At 50.7% G+C, this 21,448-nt stretch overlaps 1 protein-coding gene across 1 annotated transcript; it reads right to left on the reverse strand.

Annotated features, from left to right (window-relative positions):
• Positions 1 to 504: 504 nt before the first annotated feature.
• Positions 505 to 19,660, reverse strand: LOC133347426 (uncharacterized). The gene is made up of 5 exons (XM_061559666.1): positions 19,567 to 19,660; positions 13,683 to 14,516; positions 4,635 to 4,790; positions 3,750 to 3,899; positions 505 to 2,131 (listed from the first exon to the last, which is right to left on the reverse strand). Exons 1-5 carry the CDS (start codon positions 19,610 to 19,612, stop codon positions 2,127 to 2,129), a joined length of 1,191 nt encoding a protein of 396 aa, XP_061415650.1. The 5' UTR covers positions 19,613 to 19,660; the 3' UTR covers positions 505 to 2,126.
• Between the last annotated feature and the right edge of the window lie 1,788 nt (positions 19,661 to 21,448).

Consider the following 21,448-nt stretch of genomic DNA (forward strand, 5'->3'; position numbering starts at 1 on the left):
AGACCATCAGCAGGGTTTTGTGAATGTTCACGCGTTGGTTTTTTTGGTGGTGCTCGTACACGCCTGTAATCCAACACTGGAAGGCGAGGGTTGGCGGATCACACAAGTGTTGTGAAAGTCCCTTCTCGACTTTTGTTGTAACGATGTCATTATTAATGTAAGATTAGGTTTTTCTCTGAAAAAAAGTCTGCTCCAGACTTTCAGTGAAGAGGTTTAAAAAAAATACAGTGAGGATTGCAAGCCTTAAGGAAGAACGAGGAGAGTGCAACTACAAAGATACCCAGCACACCCCGACTGGTGATACCCATTCAGCCCGCACCAATTGCCGCCATTCACCACGGCGCCTGTGCCAGGCTAGGTGCACTTTTGAGGCCACACGGAGTGTCGAAGGCTCGCTGACAGGAGGTCACGGGACATACCCAGGTGCCATGGGTTGACTGAGATGACTGACAGATGCACCAGCTGTTGCCCCTACTGTACCACATACAAGATACACACTACAAGTTCCACCAGGTGTTTTTATTCAAATTTAAACGTCAGCTTACCTGGTGACAAATGACAGGTATGCAGAAATGTTGTTGGGAAATGCAGTAATTAGGCGTGCGATTATTGCACAATTATGTATGCATGTTGAACTTCTTTCGCACCGTACGTAGCATACTGTACTAATCGGAGGTTGCATATGTGTATGTGAATGAGAAAATGCGACGCGAAAGTGTGCTTGTGTGCTAGTAAACACCCCCTGGGTTATGCTAAGGAGATGCACATCGCTTCAGCTGCCCGTACCAGCAGAAAAGGCTGCAAGCTACAGTCCTTTCTAATAGCATTTACAAAGTTTCCTGCATCACCATCCCAATTTCCATTAAAAAGGGCAACAATGACAATTAATTTTACATCCTCCAGGGTCAGGTTAACAGATTTGCTTAACTTCAGAGTAGTACAATTAGAAGACGTAGGATGTCGTTTCAGGTTTGTGCAGCATCAGAGCTCAAAATTATCACACCGTTTTGTCCGTAGTGCATCCAAACGGCACAAAGTGCCAGGTCTATTTATACTCGGTGGCTGATCAGTAGGCATGTGACGATTCATTGGCAACAGCTGATTCAATCATTCACGATATATGCACTGGATACTTATAACTCTTTTGATGTATGCAAATGAGATACAATTACCCGAACAGATAACATGGAACGAACGAGACAAATGTGCCAGATAGAGAGTACAAATTAGTACAAATGTAACTTGCATCGTTACCTTGACTCATAAAAAATATAATTGATCTGCAACGGGTGTGAATTGTTATGTGCTTACTAATCAACATACTTAAACTCATGTTCCTGGCGCAAACGCCTGGGAATTTCACCCATCCGACTCCTGGTCCTCTGTAAAAGGCCTACTTCTGGTTCACTTGGTATTCGGACTTGTTTACATTCACAACAGCCTTATCGTTTGATACTTGCTGATGGCTGGTACCGACGTTGTCGAGGCAGGGCCTTCCGAAGGAGGTTCATAAACAATGTTGCGGGGCAGCAGTTGGCAGTGGGCCCCTCCAGCAATACTCGGAGGCAGAGACACCACAGCACGTGGCTGTGGTGCGGAGGGGCAGAGTTTGCTCAGATTATGGCACACTTGGTGCATTATGGCACACTCAGGCTACCGTTGTTTGTTCTATAGCTTCAGGTCAGTGAACCTTCATTACTTCAGGTGTCCTGGCTGAGCACGAAGCCTGGACACGCACGGTTATGCCTATAAATACGGCGTGAATGGGTGAATGAAAGATGTGCTGCTCTCTTGGTACATGCAGGAGTATCAAAGCATGCAATTGTGTGTATGAGTGCACGTGTGGAAACTGCCAAACATACAGATTTATGTGGTAGGTTGTGCCCAGTTTTAAATTTTTTTACCATATATCGATTTTCAATGCTGATCATACTAAAATAGTATTCTGTCGTATAAATATAATTTTAATGCAATTTTTGCTTTAAGAAAATCTGCACGGTAAAAGGGTTTAAAACCAGCAGCCCTGCCATTTACATCGGTGGGGTTGTCAAGTTTGGTGTACGTGTGAAAATGAGGGCGATCACGTTGGTTGCTTAGGTTCCACTCCAAACACAGCCGAATGCTCCTCAAACTGGGGGTAAGGAAGAATGAGAGCAGAGGGAAGGAATACATCATTAATAGGATTGAACATCTGCACATCACTGCGTATAATCGAATCTGTTGGAAAAAATGCACTGGTCAGATTTTAAGTTACATGTGCACCAAACTCGAAAAAATATCTGTCGCGAAATAATTCGGATGTTAAAATGAACCCGCAACTCGCGTAAACATCTAGCACAATTTCCGCACAACATTTGGTGAGTTTAAGAATTCAATGCTGAACTGTTTTTAATATAACAATAGGTTTTACCCTTTCTGCCAATAAAACAGTTGTGTCAAGATGTTATAACGCCAAACAAAATCCTTTTTCAAGGAATCGTGTCTGCATTGACCACACGTACTTGTGGTGAACATGCAATAAAAAAAACATGCTCTGATAATATATGCGTTGTCTTTGAAACTGATTGATCCAAGCCAGAGACAGCTTTCTTTTTAACCTAGTCTCAAAGTGTTCGACCAGAGAACGCCAAAAAGCGAACAGCACAAAAACAATGCCACTAGCAGGGCATTTATAACTCGGGGTGAGCAGCTACAATATGGGACCTTTTTCACAATCATTGAGCCCATGTGAAAGTACTGTTATATAAACGGCATCATTATTCTATTTGGTGAACAATCTCAGTACAAAATATAACAATCATACAATATACTCTTTGGTTCTTTCGGTAAAGTCACGTAGGTAGAAATAAAATAAATTAAACAAATCACGACATTTCGATCGCAACACAAGCAATCTTCATCAGGTGGAATAACCACAGCAAGAAAATGCTGAAGTAGGCGAGAGAGCTGCCGTGGCAAGAGGTTATATAGGTAAGAAAGGGGGATGAGCTAGGGGGGAGAGAGAGAGGGGGGGGGGGGGCTGCGTGAGCGCTAGGGGAAGAGGACGTGAGGCTGGGGGGGGGGGCTAGAAGTGGGAAGCTGAGTGTGGGACACAGGAGGAAAGTAACTCGGAAAAATAGACTAGTATCCTGCAGGAATGATGGAAACAACCACAAACAGTTAAGGCTTTACCTGGTTAATAACATCCTTCCAATGATTGCTCAATTTGTATCCATCTTCTCGGTTGAGGTTATGTCTATGTTTATATATCTGGATGGCTTCATGAACAAACCTTTGATAGTTGCCCGAAGGTTTGCAGAGTACCTTGGTCTCGGAAAAAACAATATCATGCGAGCCCACAGCGTTATAACAATGGTCAGCTACGGCAGAGGTATTGGTTCTGCCGTGTTTCAGATCTGTCTTGTGTTCGCGATCACGGTCCGAGACATGTCGTTTCGTTTCCCCAAATCAAAATCATACAATATCCAGAGCATGTATGTAAGACTCTGTAAATAACATAAAAGGTGTACCGCCCTGTCTCAATCCACTATTCGGTGAATTCCTGTCACGCAGCGGAGTAGTTTAACCATGCTTCATCACACTGGTGTGTGTGGGCTGGCAAAGAGCGAGTTGATGGTTCATCATTATTATCATCATCATTATTCCCCACGTCGTTCACACCCCGTGATTGTTTTGTCTTTGTCGTCGTGTGGCGATGATCCACGTGTGGTGAAGGCCACCGCCGCCGCTGCGTCCGTTCGGAATCTCACCGTGATCGAGGGAGATGGACGAACTCTTGCCACACGCGAGTTTGTCTCGCACGCCGGGCACGAGGGCGACCAGCAAACCCATCAGCACACCGAGGCCGGCGCAGGCCGCCCCCAAGGCCCCCAGCACTCCGTCTCCCAGCCCCCGCCAGCCTGCACGCCGCACACCGCACGCACGATGCACGACTCACACACGCGGACATCGGCTCGGGGTGGGGGGGGGGGGGGTAGTGCTGTGGTGACGGTGCTTGAAAACCAAGCACAATGCCGCAAACTCTGATCCCAGTCATCGCCCCTCAGTCCGATAAATTGACCGCCGCTTTGTGAAAAGTCAACAAGTGCTCATCTTATGGAGAGACCAAACACCACCATAAGAATGTGGAAATTCCACCAAATGTTCAGGGCACCGTTCATGTCTTCAAGTGTGACATCTGGAGCTTACTTCTCTTCTGAAAAATTGTTGTATCAAAAATGCAGGATCTGAGGCGGTGTCAGCTAAAAAAATTACTTTTATTTTACCAGGTAAGGGACACGGAGCTATATAGCTATTTTTCAGAAGCCACCTGGCCACAAATGATAGCTCAACGAAGTGGCTTATCACGTGGAAATTTACATCAGCCAAATACTCTAAATGCGTGTTTCTAAATGTGGAAGGAAAATCCAGAGGACCCAGAGAAAGATCCACGTAACCACAGGGAGAACACACACACTCCAAATATACAGCAGGCGTCAAGGTCGGCATCGAACCCACGACCTCCTGCATACCAGGCGAGGGAGATAACATCTCGCCAGCTCACCCGACCACCTCGTTATTTAGATAAAAACTGTAAAAAAAAATTACGGTTGATGAAGTAAAAAAAAATGAGGACACATCTCGGCTCTCATCACCGGAGTTGAGGGCGCTGACGAGGAGGGTGCTGCCCTCGCCGTGAGACGTCGCGTCCCCCGAGGACGACGTGACGACGCAGTAGAAGGCGCCCTCGTCACGAGACTCCAGCACCTGCAGCAGCAGCAACTGCGCCCACAGCTCCACCTCGTCCTCATCTGCGCGGGAGGCAGCAGCAGCGGCCACGCCACAGAGCAACAACTCCAATCGTCATCCACGTCGACACGGGCACGACACCGGTAATCAGGGGGGGCAGCACTTCATATTGCATGTGAGGAGGGTGGTGTACAACTGCTGTGGGATCTGGCAGAAGGAAGGAAGCGATGGCGAGGTGTCACGTGGGCAACAACTGTATTGGCCGTGAAGATCTCCTTCACTTGAGTGTGTTCCAGGCACCGCCAGGAGATGCCCCTGAATGCGGGGGGCTTGCGGGAGGGAAGGAAACCATTGAAATTCATTAGAGGGCATGGACCCCCCTCACAATTGTACACGAACCATCGACACCATCAAGACCTGCAGCGACACCCCTGGTAGCATTACTAAAACCATCACCATTTACAATACTCAATGTCATCGTTACCACCACCGTCAACTTAACTAGCAACTTCACTCCCAGCATTTACATGACCAGACATCAGCATTATGATCATTATCATCACCACCGTCATGACAGCCAGCAAACACCACGAACCTCAGCTTTAGTAGCAATATCACCACGACCGTCAGCTCCACCACAGACATCGTCGTCATCATCACCATCAGGTTCATTAGCAACATCACGACTGCATCGACATGACCAGAACTATGACCATCACCCGCATGCTTACCGGCACCATCATTAGCTCCACTTACAATGTCATCACCGTCAGCTTAGTTGCACCATCACTACCACATCGAGCAACATTTTTTTTACTGTTACGCTTGTTTATCCAGACAAGCCTCACTGAGTCTCAAGATAATTTTTTTAGGAGGGTCCTGCCACATGTTCACAGTCTGGGCCGATGTGGCTGCTGTGTCATCCCAACTCAGTAATTGGCAGTGTAATCTTTGAGCATTGGGATGTTTGGGGCAACACCCGTTACATTGAGTGTTTGTTTTAAATGCTTCCACTTGTCATGCCTCCACTTGGCATGAGCTTGCGCCATCAGCTGTAACACATGACAAATGCTTTTTTCACCATCATCACCAGAATTACCAGCAAACACGACCACCTCAATCAGCTTCCCTTGCAGCAAACGCTGCTGCCGCTGCCTTACAATTTCCTAAAAAGATATATTAAACAGGAATTCATCAATGGGTAATTCTGTGGAGCATTACGGGTACAGTAATAGTATACAGTACAGGGACTCCTCTACTTACGAACATTCGACTTACGAACTTTCAGAGATACGAACAAACCTGTCCCTATGTCCAGTTGACTGTTCGGCAGGGGCGGTTTCTTCATTAGGGCGATTGGGCGACGCACCACCAATGTCATTCAACCACAGAGTCACGCTAGCCGTCACTGTCAGCCTCTGGATATAGTCCAATCAGCGTCATGTCACGTTCTGTGGAGTACCGCCTCTTTTTGGGCGATTTCACTACGGCTGAGAATCGCCCCGAGTGGCCCCATAGACTTACATTCAAAGATGTTTTTTTTCGAACGGGGGCGCTGCAATGCATTCTCTATGGCTTCCGGGAGGGCAAGCCCTAACGTGCTTACGTCATCATACGTGCTAACGTCATCATACGTAAGCACGTTTCATCCAACAATATAATTTATCGCCACCTAGTGGAATCTTTAATAAAATAAACCTGAGTGGTTTGTTTTAATAGTGAGTATATAAACAAACAAGATATATTGTAAGAGTCACTTTATTTTTCATTAATATTAAAGAAGTGAAGTTGCCTTTACATGCTTATACTGTTAATTTATTCATTGCATGGGTGGACCTTATCCTTATCAATCATCCAGACATCTGCCCCCCCTGAGAGATTTTGCAGGAGCCGCCACTGCTGTTCGGACCGATAGGCGTAAGTTCAACCGCCGCGCAATAGATGGCGGTGGTGGCATATACATCTGCAGAACATTAAGAAGCAGTGCCATCTACATCTACGGGATTATATACAACTTTTGAAGCCATTCCCCATGTTTAGTGTACATGCCGTACAACACGTTTGGAATCGACAGGAGTAAAGTTGGACGAACGAACAAATCGACTTACGAACAGACCTTTGGAATCTAGCTCGTTTCTAAGTAGAGGAGTCCCTGTATAAACAAACAGAACTATGTTCAGCTGATGAGCCGCAGGTCAAAACTGGGCCAGAGTTTTGCTTGCTTAAACCATAATTGATAATACTGGTCTGGAAAGCCAATAGGCTGATGGACCATTGGCTTCCCATACACACTGCTATGAGAAAAATGTTTGCCCCATAACAGTCAAACTCATTTATAATTCTCAGAGTTGGAATTCAGCCAAGTTCCGTGAAAATGTTTAAGGTAGCACGTTTTTCGTTGTTGCGAGCGGCAAGTGAGCTACTGAGACCGTAACACTCGCTCCGTTTGAGAACCGGGTTGTGATCGCTGGTTGGGGCTGCCCAGATTCGAACGCCAGGATCTTGGCAGTCCACCCGGCCTCCCCTACACAAAGACAATTTCAGTGTCGGCCCTCAACTGATTAAATACAGGACAATGGCGGACTTATTTTTCTCCAAAACATTGCAGATAAAAAGGAACGTCTCCAAAAGGTGAACTGTCTCACGTATAATTGCACTTTTCTGGGTTGGGGTTGTCAAAATCGCTGCTTATCAATGTGCGTAATGAATGTCCTATTACATGTAGCCCCTCATGCTGTGTGTACCATATAATGTTTCATTACCACTCACGCCCCGACTTAAAAAAGAACTCTAAAAAGGCTGCCGCCTGCTATGCCCACTCTGGCCGTGTATCATTACATGACTGTTTACTCCTAAGCCCAAAAATATGACCGACTCAATATAAAACAGCTGTGCACGGCACACACTCCCATGCATTTGGACACACACATACACATACTCCTACGCACACACACGCACACTCCCATGCATTTGGACACACACACATACTCCTACGCACACACACGGACACTCCCATGCATGTGGAGTGTACTAATTCAGAGACACTATTAGGAGGCGTTATCCCTCTTGTTTATTTCGGCTCTCACAGCCATAGGGGATAACTTCATACCGGGTCGGGACAGTCAACATGCTTCCAGACCCACAGCTTCAAGAGGCGAAGACCACGACGACAGCAGCACGACGAGTTCCATTCCCGATGGCAGCAGCCCCGACTGTGAGTCGGAGCTCGCCTTTTATTCTCCCCAGCTTGGCCAGGCTCCGCCCTCGGCCATGGACCCTTCTGGATCCCCCAAAAGGCTCCGGGCTTGGCCCATGGGTCCAACTGGTAGAACGGGCTGCTACCCCCAATTCCATTGTCTACCAGTCTCCCAGCGCCACGCGCTAGTGACTCATTCAATGTCACTACACATGCACAAATACACACAAAACACAGAGGTCCCCTGTATACGCCTGAATAGCCTGTTGGGGCAAGTGCTGTTAGCACCCCACCCGACCGCCTTTGTCTCCCCAGTGGGGATGGTTTTACAAACCGCACCAGGTACTCATTTGAAGCTGAGTCGACCTAGGGGAGGCCCAGTACCAGTTCAGATAATCGCCACTTGGTGTTGGCCGTGAGTGGGAAGCAAACCCGGGTGACCAGGTTCGTAGCGCAGCGTGCTAACCGCTACACCACCGCTCCCCACACAAATACACACACTCCCAACAACAACAACAACCGCCATTCACCTCTAAGTGGCGGTGACATCACCACGACGCTTGTGCCAGGCTATGAGGTCACGGGGCAGACCCAGGTGCCACGGGTCAACTGACTGATATGACTGGCTGATGCACCACCTATGCCCCCTACTGTGCCAACTTGCTATGCTTTAGCCACCTGGCGCTCCGCTCATTGTTGTGAACGTCGCTCCTCCGCCCTCCGTTGTTGTTGGAGGGCGACTGCCTCCAACTGCCCAGTAGTGTCCTTCATGAGCCTCCTCCACAGAGGCCAATCTTGACACCGCTGGTACCAGTCATCGGCAAGTCCACTCAGCTCCACATCCTCCTGTACCACATCACTCCATCTCTTCTCTAGCATGTGCCGCGCCCATTTAGCCCCTCTATCTGGCTGAACAAAAGCTGTTTAGGCATGCAGTGACTGGGCATGTGGGCTACATGATCTAGCCAACGCAGCCTTGCCTGCCGGAGGAGCTCACCGATGGGACTTTGTCCAGATCTTTCAAGGATTTGTGAGCTCCTTACACAATCCAGCCTGGTTAAGCCCAGGATGGATCGTAGGCAGGCCAGTCTAAATGTTTCTAACCGGCGAAGATGTTCCATTACGGTGGTCCAGGTTTCGCAAGTGTAGAGAAGGGAGGGAATGACCATGACCGAGAAGACCTGAATCTTCGTACGGAGCGACAGACCAGATAGCTTCCACACAGTGTTACACAACCAATGAAAAGATAATGCCGCTCGACTGATTCGGAGTGAGACATCTGCTGTCAAATCGGAGCCGGTCATGAGCACACTGCCCAGATATGGGAAACTCTCCACTCTCTCCACAACTGCTCCATCACCAATTGGGAGTTGTGGGGGTGGAGTGTCCGATGGTACAAACTACCCAGGCAGGTGCTTAGTTTTGGTGGGGCTGATGGTAAGGCCCCACCTTTTAGTGGCACGCTCCAGGTTCAGCAACAGCGCCTCCAACTCCTCCTCTGAGTGAGTGGCAATTACCAGATCATTGGCATACATAACGTGGTTGACCAATAGGGAGCCATCCCTTGACCGCACCCGGGCATCCGTCAGCTTCCCATTGTATCTGTACCAGATGGATGTTAAATAATGTGGGAGCCAGAGGACATCCCTGTCGCACCCCAAGGTGAACAGGAATGGCTCCAACTCCCGACCACGTAGTTTTACCCGTGCCGACTTACCATCATGAAGGTCCTTAATGATCGTGAGCAGAGGGTCAGGGACTCCGAAAGCAGGAAGAATAACCCAGAGCCCAGGCCTACTGATGGTATCATAGGCCTTGATCAGGGCAGACGGACAGAAAATATGGCATCTGTGCAGGACCACCCTTTCCTGAAACCGCATTGGGGCTCCGCAAGCCTCCCCTCAGCGTGCCTGGCAAGGCGATGTTGAATAATCCTTGCCAGGACCTTTCCCGGCACACTGAGGAGTGAGATGCCCCTGTAGTTGTTACAGTCTGTGCGGTCCCCCTTCTTAAAGAGGGGGACCACCAGGGCATCCTTCCAATCCTGCAGAACCCGTCCAATGGTCCAGACTGTTAAGATGTCATGTAGGGCAGTCTGTGCACAAACGCCACCCTCCCTCAGCATTTCGCTTGGGAGATCATCTTTGCTCGGTGCCTTTCCTGGTCTCCGGCACCACGAGGAGGTAAGGGGGTTGTCTTTACCGGATACACAGACTCCCAAGCACACGCACACACACCCAATCCCATGCATGCACGCACACACACACGCATCCCCATGCACACACACACACCCTGCACATCGCCAAATACATACACACCCCGATTTATTAATGAGCCCACGTATACACACACACAGAAAACAAAGACAAAGATCCCCCGTATAGCCTGTAACAGACTGTAGGAGCAAGTGCTGTTAGCGGGCACTTATGATGGCCGGCACGGCACACGAGGGGTGGGTGGCCAGCACCACGCCCGAACGCCTTTGTCTCCCTAGTGGCGATGTTTACACACCGCACCGAGTACTCGTTTGAGGCTGAGTCGACCTAGGGGAGGCCCAGGACCGTTTAAAATAATCGTCACTGGGGTTGGCCGAGCAGTGGGCTCAGGCCAATGTCAATATACCGACTGTCACTTGTTTACACACTGATTACTGATTGCGTGGCGAGAAGTCGAACCGAGGTGGTTCCTGGGTTGTGGCGTACAGCGCGAAATACTCTTGACGCAATTGCCCACCTCCGCACATTCACCCATAGGCGCACGTTCACACCCACGGACACACGTTCTCGCGTTACACACACACACACATATACACACTCGCTGACTTGTGCACATTCACACACTGCGCCCACACCCAGAGTTATAATCACACGCAGACAGACCCGAATGAGCAATCGTTACCACCGACTCGTACACATTTGCACGTGCATGGCTCGTTCGACAATAACTCGTATGAAGTAGCACGCACACGTTTATAATAATTGATATATTACATTCATCATATTTATAATCAGCACCTTCCGATTAGCACGGTTGGCTACGTACGGTGCGAAAGAAGTTCAACATCGAACAATGACGGTCACTGCATCGCGCGCTTTCAGATGGGCTTCTGAGGCCGTCTGGAACGCTCTTCCTTCCGACATTAGGAAGCCACTGGAGCTATCTATGCACTTTTTAATCCAGATTGAAAACTCATTTCTTAAGAACTACGTTTTGTGTTTAGATTGTTGTCCTCTCCCCGCACCTGCGATGAGCACGGTTGCCAAATAAGTTCAATGTACGTACGCACATGTGGGGAAGTGACAGCCGTAGTTTCAGAGAGGTTCACGGTTGGAATGCAGTGGCCACCCCGATTAACACTGCGGTGTGATAACCATAATAGTAAGCGCCGTCTGCTTCACAGAGGACGTTAAAGATTCCCCGATGTGATTGTGTGCCGGCGTCTTGGTCAAAACGTTCCAAAGTATGAAAACAACACACGGCAGATAACTCACTTGGAGTCCACGTACCTATCATCGCCCCACACCGCGAAAATCTGTCGAGATTCTCCTGAAAAAGGGTCATGAGACTCAGTGATAATAAAAATACGTAATTAGTGCCCAGACTGGTCTTCTATTCAGAGGAACCTACACTTATAGGAATATACAATATCTGGTTTATTTAACGATGTTTTCAGCCAATTAATGAGTGTTTATTATACGAGTGGGAATGAAACCGGAGCTCGATCCCCGTTACGGATGGACACAGATGGCGATTAGTCCACCTGCTGTACTGCCTCCTCCTGGCGAGCCAGGGTCTGGCGCCTCAGCGCCCACGGGAATGGGACTCTCACAGCACTCGTGCGCCCCACCAACCCTGACCGTTGCCACCGCGGTGCAGGATCACGGGCCCCACGCGCAGCCACCACTCTGAAACCTGCCCGTACGGATACGGTGGTGGCACAAGGCACAGAATGGTCGACTCCAATCTTAACTCTAGATTTGAAGCTTTCGTGACTGCAAGGATGCATATTCTTAGGTTTTGTCGGTAAAGTCACCTAGGTAAAAAATAAAAAATAAAATTTATAAAAGTAAAATAAAAATAAATTTAAAATCACGACGTTTCGGAGGCAATACAAGCTTCCGTCTTCAGGTGGAACCGTCACAGCACGACTGCTACATCAAGTAAGAGAAATTCCAAGAAAACAGTCCTTGTATATATACTGGTTGAGGGTGGGAGGAGCCATTGTGAGGTTCGGTGCGGCTGAAACACGCTGCTAGGAATGAGCCGTCGTTGTGTAGACTGGTTGAAATGGGAGGTTCCAAGAGTTGTTAAGGTGCGGCTGATGTAAAGGTGCGGTTATTTTATTTTATTTTACTTGTATTAATTCCAATCTTAACCTTGCGCCGTACACGCGTCGAACCGCGTGCGATAACCGACGCCGTTTTTGTTTCGTCTGCGCTGCGTGTCGCGGGTTGACCTTCACCTGATTTGCGACAATCCATCGAGTTGCCCTGGGGTGGGGGAATAGAAGCGGGGCGAATGACTCCACCCGTGGCACCCAATAATGCGCACGTGCTCACGTGCACATTTATAACTGCATTCTCACCCAGGCTTGCATTAAATTTAGGTCTCGCGTTAGATGCGTGCCGCAGTATTCCCGTCGCGGTGGCACGCTGTGGAGGAGCCTCCCTTTCCGCCGTCCTTGCCAGAGGACCGATCAACAAAGTCGATGCAACGGAGTTCCCGCAGTCAGCGGGGAGGTCAACTTCGTTTATAATTAACGGGGGTTCGAGACAGGAGTAGTTTCTGTGCAGTGACATGTGTGAGAAAGCAGGCGAATGTTGCATATAACAACATGTGTAAAAAAAATAATCACTTAATCATAAGCCTGAGTCGACCTATCGGAGGCCCAGAATCAGTTCAAATATTTCCCACTGTTATCGGACGTGAACGGGGAATCGAACACGGGCTGCTAGGTTCGTAGCGCAGTGCACTGACCCCCTACTGCTGTGCCCCTATTCATACAGAAACACGCGTACGTATATTCGCAACATGGACCCACAGCACACATTACAGCCGCTTACAATTCAACAACATCTGACCTGCACCACTCAACGATTGCGGCGTCGCGAGGGCTCCTGTGGTGCCGAGTTTGTCGCACGGCAAGGTCAAGGGGAGTGGCGATGCCTCTCCGAGGGTCGCGCCACACACCCTGGTAGTTTCGTTTGGTAGACAGACAGGAATGGCAGCTGTATATTTTGGATGCCTGATGCTCTGCCTTGCGAGCGTTACCTCTCCACTCGGGGTTTATTTTGGAGGGCTTTGACATACGAGAGCCGGAGCGCGCGGAGCGCACGACCCGGGCCACCGTCGCAGCCTCCGCCCCCCCCCCCCCCCCCGCGTGTGGTCGCGACCTACGAGTGACAAATCAAGATCTTTCGAAAATCGGCGAGACCTTCGCGGGTTGCGACTCGGTCAGGCACCTGTAATGGAACGAAGGGCGGCCTAAGCCTCAAGCCAGTGCCGATATGACGCGCACGTGGGGACCGTGCTTCGATCGCCGTAAAGACGACGCGGAGACCTTTTGTGAGAAACAGATGTGGCAGTGTCCCGTGAGGCCCTGCGCGAGGATGATCAAACACATCCCCGGATCCAGCTCCTCCCGGACACCCTCGACGCGGCGACGCGAGCGCCAAAATTTCCGCTGGTCGCTCTCGGGGACAACGGGCGCGAGCCCAGCGTCAAAGGGGCCGCTCGCGGGCGCCCGTGCCATTCTCACCTTCGCCGTCGGCGTCGGCGTCGTCCCCTTGCGCGAGCTCGGAGCGGCCGGCCTCGTGCTCCACGCGCTCCCCGTGCGGCGAGCGCCGGTGCCAGGAGACGCGCGCCCCCCGCAGCAGCGCCAGCGGCCCCCGCGCCGCGCACGACAAGCTCGCGTTGCCGCCCTCGCGCGCGCGCACCGAGCGCGGCTCCTGCGTCACGAGCACCGGCCACGGTGCCTCGGGGGGCCCGTCGGTCCCGTCCGTCCCGTCGGCGGTGTCCTGCGGCGTCGTCGCGTCCGTCTCCGTCTCCGGCGACGGCGACCCCAGGTGGACGGACGTCGTGACGTCCGCGGAGAGCGACGAATATGCCGTGGACGCCGCCGTCGGCGTCGGCGTCGCCGCCGGCGCGCTCGACGCGAACGCCGGGTCGGTCGACGTCGGCGGCGACGTCGCGGCAGCGGCCGCCGCGGTCGACGGACGGGCCGACGGGGAGGAGGCCGCGAGCGGCGCGCCTGGCGACGGCGCCGCGGGCGACGCGGCGGTGCCGGCCGCGGGCGGCGTCGCCGGCGATGGCGACGTCGCCTCCGCGTTGGCCAGCGTCGCTCCCAGCGCTGGTGGTGTCACCACGGCCGGCGGAGTGAGTGCAGCCGCTGTCGGTGCAGCTGCTGTCGGTTCGGCTACTGTCGGTGCAGCTGCCAATGGTGCAGCTGCTGTTGCTGCAGCGACTGCTGTTGCTGCAGAGACTGCTATTGGTTCATTTGACTCTGTAACAGCTGCTGCCCCTTGCGTCTCTGCTGCTGCTGCTGCTGCTGCATGGGTCACAGCTGCATCGGGCTCAGTCTGGGCGAACGCCACTGACGGAACACAACAGACACAATAACAAACATCGTCACTGTCATCACATCGTCACAATCATCATCACCCCCACCAATTACCCCCACGGCAGTTGCATGAGCTCCGCCACCATCTGCGTCATTATCGCATTCGTCACCGTTCGCACCCTCGGCACGTCTTCAAAGTCAGCCGTCGCCAACGATGACATCTCACGAAAAATTCCAATTCTGTAAGCACACACCGCATGGAGCAGAGTGTTCGTAAACCAAGTGGAACGTATTAATGCCACATCCAATGGAGGGTTGGCTCGGCCGAGCCGGGTCTACGAGCACGCGGCGTCGGTTCCGCACCCGCGAGCCACTTCACAACGAACACACCACCGTGGCTAGGAGATGTTCACTACCTCGCCTGGTATACAGGAGGTCGTGGGTTCGATCCTGACCCTGACGCCTGCTGCTGTATATTTGGAGTTTGCGTGTCTCTCTCCTGGTGGTCACGTGCAGTTTTTTTCTCCGGGTCCATCAGTTTTCCCCTCCACACACATAATTCAACATGTGTTTAGAGTACTACATTTCTACGTGATGATAAACCACTTCGTTGAGCTATCATTTGTGGCCAGGTCGCTTCTGAAAAGAGCGATATAGCTCAGTGGGCCTTACCTGGTAAAATAAAAACTAGTTTGTAGTTTAGTTTATACTTTATCCGGGGTGATAGGGGAGGGGGCAAGAGGCAGCATGGAACAAAACTAAAACCTGGATAACACAAGACAGCGGTAGAGCGAGCGGCTCGCAATCGGAAGGGCGTGAGTTGACATCCTGTGGGGGGTTGACTTTGACAATCCACTGCTTGCCGAAGGCCTCCCCGCCCTGTGTCAGCGAATCATGGGGATTGTTTGACCATACTTCACCATGCTGGCCAATCGATGTAGGATGGTGAAAGGAGGTCCAGGCCTGGCTGGTAATGACACTCAGGTCACCGGGTCTATGGTGCAGTGCCTTGACCGCTGCGTGACAATTCCATCCATTGCCCGCTGGGCCATCACCGCTGGTGTAGTGGTTTCATCGTCACCATTACCAACTTCGTCAGTCACCAGCACCATCATCACTGTCAGCAGCAGCTCAAGCGCCCAGGCATCACGAGTCAGCACCATTCTTAGTATAATAGTATTCAGCATCATTACCACCACTGCGTTGAACTTTCACCATCGCATTGACTTCATCGAGTAAATGATATGGTATAATACACGTGAGTAATCATTCTATCTGTATTGTGATACCGGCCATCATTTGTCCAGGGAGGCTGCGCTGAGCACGAAGCCTCCTCATCAGGAGGGCCATTCGTGTTATTGGTCAATTACACTGAGTAGGTTTAACAGCACACATGTGCACTGCATATGCAGAAGTCCCCAGACTTGTACCGACCACCAGCTCCAAAAGAACTGCACGTGTGGCCATCTGAGTTGTTGAGACCACCAACCCAAAAACATTTGGGAGAAATGTGGCCAACCAGACAAGGCAGCAGCGAAACAAAGACACAACTGCAGACTGGCTTCATCGTGATTAGAACTCATCAGTCTGGAGTCATCGTTGTTCACCGCTGCCTTTATAACACCTGTTGGTGGGTTGGGCACATTTCCAACTCTTCTCAGAGTCGGTGGCCTGATCGAAAATGCGGCCAGCCGCGTTCGTCTCAGCTCTGTCCGCTGCCGCCACACGCCTCTGACAGCCCCATATATGGAGAGGGCTGTAGCGATGTCCCCTATGGAGACACCGTTCGCATTTACCGTTCAAATCCGTCATTGATGAGCAAACCCCATCACAACAGGCAAATTTGGCGCAGGCCGGCGAAACGAAAAATCTCGCTCGCGTTTGACTCTCGTTGTTGCGCGGTGCCTTGAGTCTGGGCCACCCAAGGGAGCATCGCGTCCCCTGAGCCTCCAGCCGCAAGGGGTTTGCGTGCCGCAGTCGCCACTGCGTTGGCTCTGGCTCTACGAGTGCTAGGCGCGCTCGCGCGAGCACGTGCTCACATTTCTCGCTTATATATTTAGATCCCTAGGGGGGGTGGGGGATGTTAGGGAGGGGTCAGTCATCACCACGACAGCCACTCAATACAACCACACAACTACACGTCTATAAGATACAACTACACACAACACAACAACCACGCATCTACAAGATACAACCACACACCACAACAACCACAGAATGCAACCACACACACACCACAACAACTGCACATCTACACGATGCAGCCACACACATACCACAGCAACCACGCATCTACACGATGCAACCACACTCACACCACAGTAACCACACATACCACAGCAACCACGCATCGACAAGATACAACCACACACCACAACAACCACAGAATGCAACCACACACACCACAACAACTGCACATCTACACGATGCAGCCACACACATACCACAGCAACCACGCATCTACACGATGCAACCACACACACCAGAAGCAACCACACGATGCAGTCGCACACGCAATAAAACTACACACGATACAATATCACCACAGCAACCACACACAACGAAGCAACCCACACATCTACAAGATGTAACCGCACGATGCAACCAGACACACACACACCGCAACACCCACAGATCTTCACAATACAACCACACACACACCACAATACCCACAGATCTACACAATACAACCACACACACACACACCACAACACCCACAGATCTACACAATACAACCACACACACACACCACAACACCCACAGATCTACACAATACAACCACACACACACACCACAACACCCACAGATCTACACAATACAACCACACACACACACCACAACACCCACAGATCTACACAATACAACCAGACACGAGACAACCACACACACACGCCACAACAACCACACATTTACACGATACAACCACACACACAACCCTAAGTGTTGTGATACTGAAAGATAATTCACTATGCAACACGATTTTTGTTCCTGGGTCGTAAGTGTAATTTTCTAATTGCTTATGCCTCAAAAGTACAGAAAATGGCTGTTATTAATACCCACAAACTTTGCTTTTGTGACCACGAGTTTATATGAAGGAATAACACAAATGCACAACACTTTTCTCATTGAAAATAGGTACATTTCGAAATATCACTGTCCTGGTCACAAAAGCAAAGTTTGTGGGGAATAATAACCGTTTTCTGTACTTTTGAGGCATAAGCAATTGTAAAATAACACTTACTACACAGGAACGAACATGTTTTTGCTACACACATTAGCCACACAACATACGTGCAAAGCAGCCGACACCACACGCACAAATCGCACGCACGGCCACCTGCCCCCCCCCCCCCCCCCCACGGTGCCCCCCTCTTCATTGGCCACAACTTCAGGCGCTGCGCTCCTCATTTAAGGCTCAAGTCAAACCAAGGGTGGCACAGTCGGGTTTTTTACAATCGGGTTTCATTGTATTTTTATATTAAACCCGATCATCTGAGATTGGGAGAAATCCGGTTTAATTGGTTCTAATTGCAGAACCGCACTTCGCCAACTTCTCAACGATGGGCTTCATCCATTCCAAGCTAAGGAACTCACTGGCGGCGCCCACGATTGTGGAGGAGAAGCTCGTGTTCATCACGACCAACCTGCCCGCCGCATTCTACGACTACCTCGTGCCCGACGGCCCCCCCGAGTACGACAGCAGCACCGACGAGGAAGCAGCCTAAGCCTTGGATCAGAGTTTCGTATTCATTAAAGCAGGTTTTAATTCCCCGAAATCGGGTTTAATTGTATTAAAGAAAAAACCCGATGCCTGCCGCTGAAAAAATCGGGTTTTTTTCACCCATGAGTCAAACGAAGAGAGTCCGCAGGGCAAAGTTGCGGCCACTGAAGTTGGACCCTGGCCGGGAGTCGAACCCGAACCCCGGGGGTCGCAGTCGGCGCGAGGTCGTGCGAGTGCGTGAACAGAGAGCGACGTTTTCGTCGAAGCTATAAGACTCCCATGAAAGTAAATGAGCACGCACACCGGATTGTAAGACGCACACCGGATTGTAAGACGCACACCGGATTGTAAGACGCACACCGGATTGTAAGACGCACTCCCGCAACGTTTGCTTTTGAAATATGGAGGGAACGGTGCGCTCCGTCCTATCGTGCGGTGAGTTTGGTTCACGATCGCAGTCATAGCGAACGAAAAACTAAATAACTCAACAGGTTCGTCGGCGACACTGCGGCTTGCTAAGGAAGGAGGGAGGAAAAAAAAGATAGAGTCGGCGACGTTTCGGGAAATGGCCCTTCTTCACGACACATTGAGAGGTCAGAGAGACGGTGGTCGATAATAGTTGGATACCGCACGACAGGATACGCATTGGGGTCATTTAATACATGTTCTTTGTGAACAGTGCACATTGGCATATGAATAGTGACACACTTTGAGTGAATATTAAGTTGACATACAAATCCGTCGATGATCAAAAAAATGCATTACGAAATAAAAGTTATTTGTATTTAACGTGAAATTTTTAAATGTTGCGGGAACATTGCATCGTAGGTGGCCCTGGTGTAGCGTGACGGATTCCTCAATAATATAATCATCGGAGCATTTTGCAAATCGCTCCTCATCTGTAATCTACCGAATAGCCACCGGGTAACATCGTTAGCGTCGGGAATCAAGTAGAATAAAACCCGGAGATTGTTGGTGGCTTCCACTCAGACGGCAGGGTCAGCCCGAAGTTCTAACTCTGCCACACACTCACACACACGATCTCCACCGCCACCACCATCATCATCACCAGTTACTCGTAATCCGTACACACACGTGCACATACACACGCGTGTAAACACCCTGACGTACACGTGTACATTTACGCACAAAAGACAAAGATACCCATATAGCCTTAACCGACTGTTGGGGCAAGTGCTGTTCGCGAGCACATGCAAACGCACACACGTGTACACACGCACACACGTGTACGCACACACGTGTACACACACACGCACACACGTGTACACACGCACACACGTGTACACACGCACGCACACACACGTGTACACACGTGTACACACGCAACACCTTGGGTCTCACCTGCAGCGAGTAGCGCCAGCACGGCGCACGTGCGTGCGGGAGACATGACTGCGCGCAGAGAGGAGAGGCGCGAGGGGGGAGGAGGAGAAGGGGAGAGGGGGGCAAGGGGGGAGGAGGGGAGGAGGGGAGGAGGAGAGGGGAGAGGGGGGCAGGTGGGAGGAGGAGGACAGGGGGGGGGGCGCAGGGTGGGATTAGGAGAGGGGGGGGGAGCAGGGTGGGAGGAGGAGAGGGGAGGGAGGCAGGTTTGGAGGAAGAGAGGAGAGGGGGCAGGGTGGGAGGAGAAGGGGAGGGGGGACAGGGTGGGAGGAGGAGAGAGGAGAGGGGGGCAGGTTGGGAGGAGGAGAGGGGGGGCAGGTGGGAGGAGGGGAGGGGGGGAGGAGAGGGGGCGCAGGGTGGGAGGAGGAGAGGGGGGTCAGGGTGGGAGGTGGGGCAAAGTCGGAGGAGAGGAGGGGGTGGGAAGTAAATTGGGAGAGGCATGGAAAAGGAGGTGGTGGGGGGGGATCTGGATTCTCGGCGGGAGTTGGCGTGGGGGGGGGCTCGGGATCAAATGGCTCAGAGAGCGTTGCCATCTCGTCGGATCGGGGGGCCGAGCCCGCTGAGCGCTTGCCAGGTGTTGTAGGCTGGGTAGCGGCCAGGAGACGGCAGGACCGAGTGTCCATCTCGTCTCGTCTCCGTGGTTCACGCGGGGTTCCTCCCGGTTCCCTCCGGGTGTCTCCCACGTGAGGCCGCACGCTCGTCAATGGCAATGATCAAATATTGAAGTAAATGTCTTGAGACTCGGTGAGGCTTTCCGAAGTCAATTATTTAGCTTTGCTGCATTATTATTTTGATTTAAAGCTTTCGTGACTGCAGGGATTCATATTGTTGGTTCTTTCGGTAAAGTCACGTAGAAGGTAAACAATAAATTAATTAAAAAAATATTAATCAATAAAATTCTCACGTTTTGACTGCAACACAAGCAAACATCATCAGGTGTGAAAAACACAGCAAGAAATATTTTTTCACAGCAAGAACATTTTCTTGCTGTGTTTTTCACACCTGATAATGATTGCTTTTATTGCAGTCAAAACGTCGTGAGAATTTTATTAATATATAAATTTTTTAATTGTTTCCCTTCTACGTGACTTTACCGAAAGAACCAAGAATATGCATTATTATTATTGTTACTACCGTGTTGTTTTTATTCTTACGCACACACACGCGGGCGGCGGGGAATTCGCGGCCACGTTTGTGTCTAAGAAGATGACCCGCATAGAATTCGCACGCTAAGCAATCACTCCGCCTTCATTTGGTTTTAATTCCCTTCGAGTCACCGGACGGGTCGAGACTCACTCTTCCATCCACGCCGCCGAACAAGCGAGAGAGCGAGAGAGCGAGCGCTTGTGTCAACGTTGGTCGATGTGCACGACGGTGTGGAGATTCTCAGAACTGAATAAGTCAAGTTCAAAAAGCGACTGCGATCTGAGTGTGTACGGACGTTAGAGGTGTGTGACCGGCTCCAGGTGTAGTGTTGGGTTGAGTGTCACATTTGGTGTTGGCTTATTATTGCGTGCAGTGTTCAGGTTTTAGTTTAGGGGCCGTCCATATATGACGTCACGCACCTAGGGGGGGGGTCAGACATTTTTAACGATGTGTGACGAGGGGGGGGGGGGGGGTGAGAAATGTGACGTCACATCAAAATGCGCAACTTTAAATAAATATAGACAGCACGTTCTACTTAATTAAATATACTTTTTAATAAATGTTTTCTCCTACAACATCAGAGTGCAGCGCCACATTAAATACGCACTACAATGACAATAGTTTAAAGCGATTTGAAGCATGTTTTATTTGGGTGGGGGCAGAGCTTTGTGACGTCATATTTGAGGGGGGGGGTCTGATT

This window comes from Lethenteron reissneri, chromosome 26, assembly GCF_015708825.2.
Source record: "Lethenteron reissneri isolate LAM-NWPU_2019-01 chromosome 26, ASM1570882v1, whole genome shotgun sequence".
In the NCBI taxonomy this organism is placed as follows: domain Eukaryota; kingdom Metazoa; phylum Chordata; class Hyperoartia; order Petromyzontiformes; family Petromyzontidae; genus Lethenteron; species Lethenteron reissneri.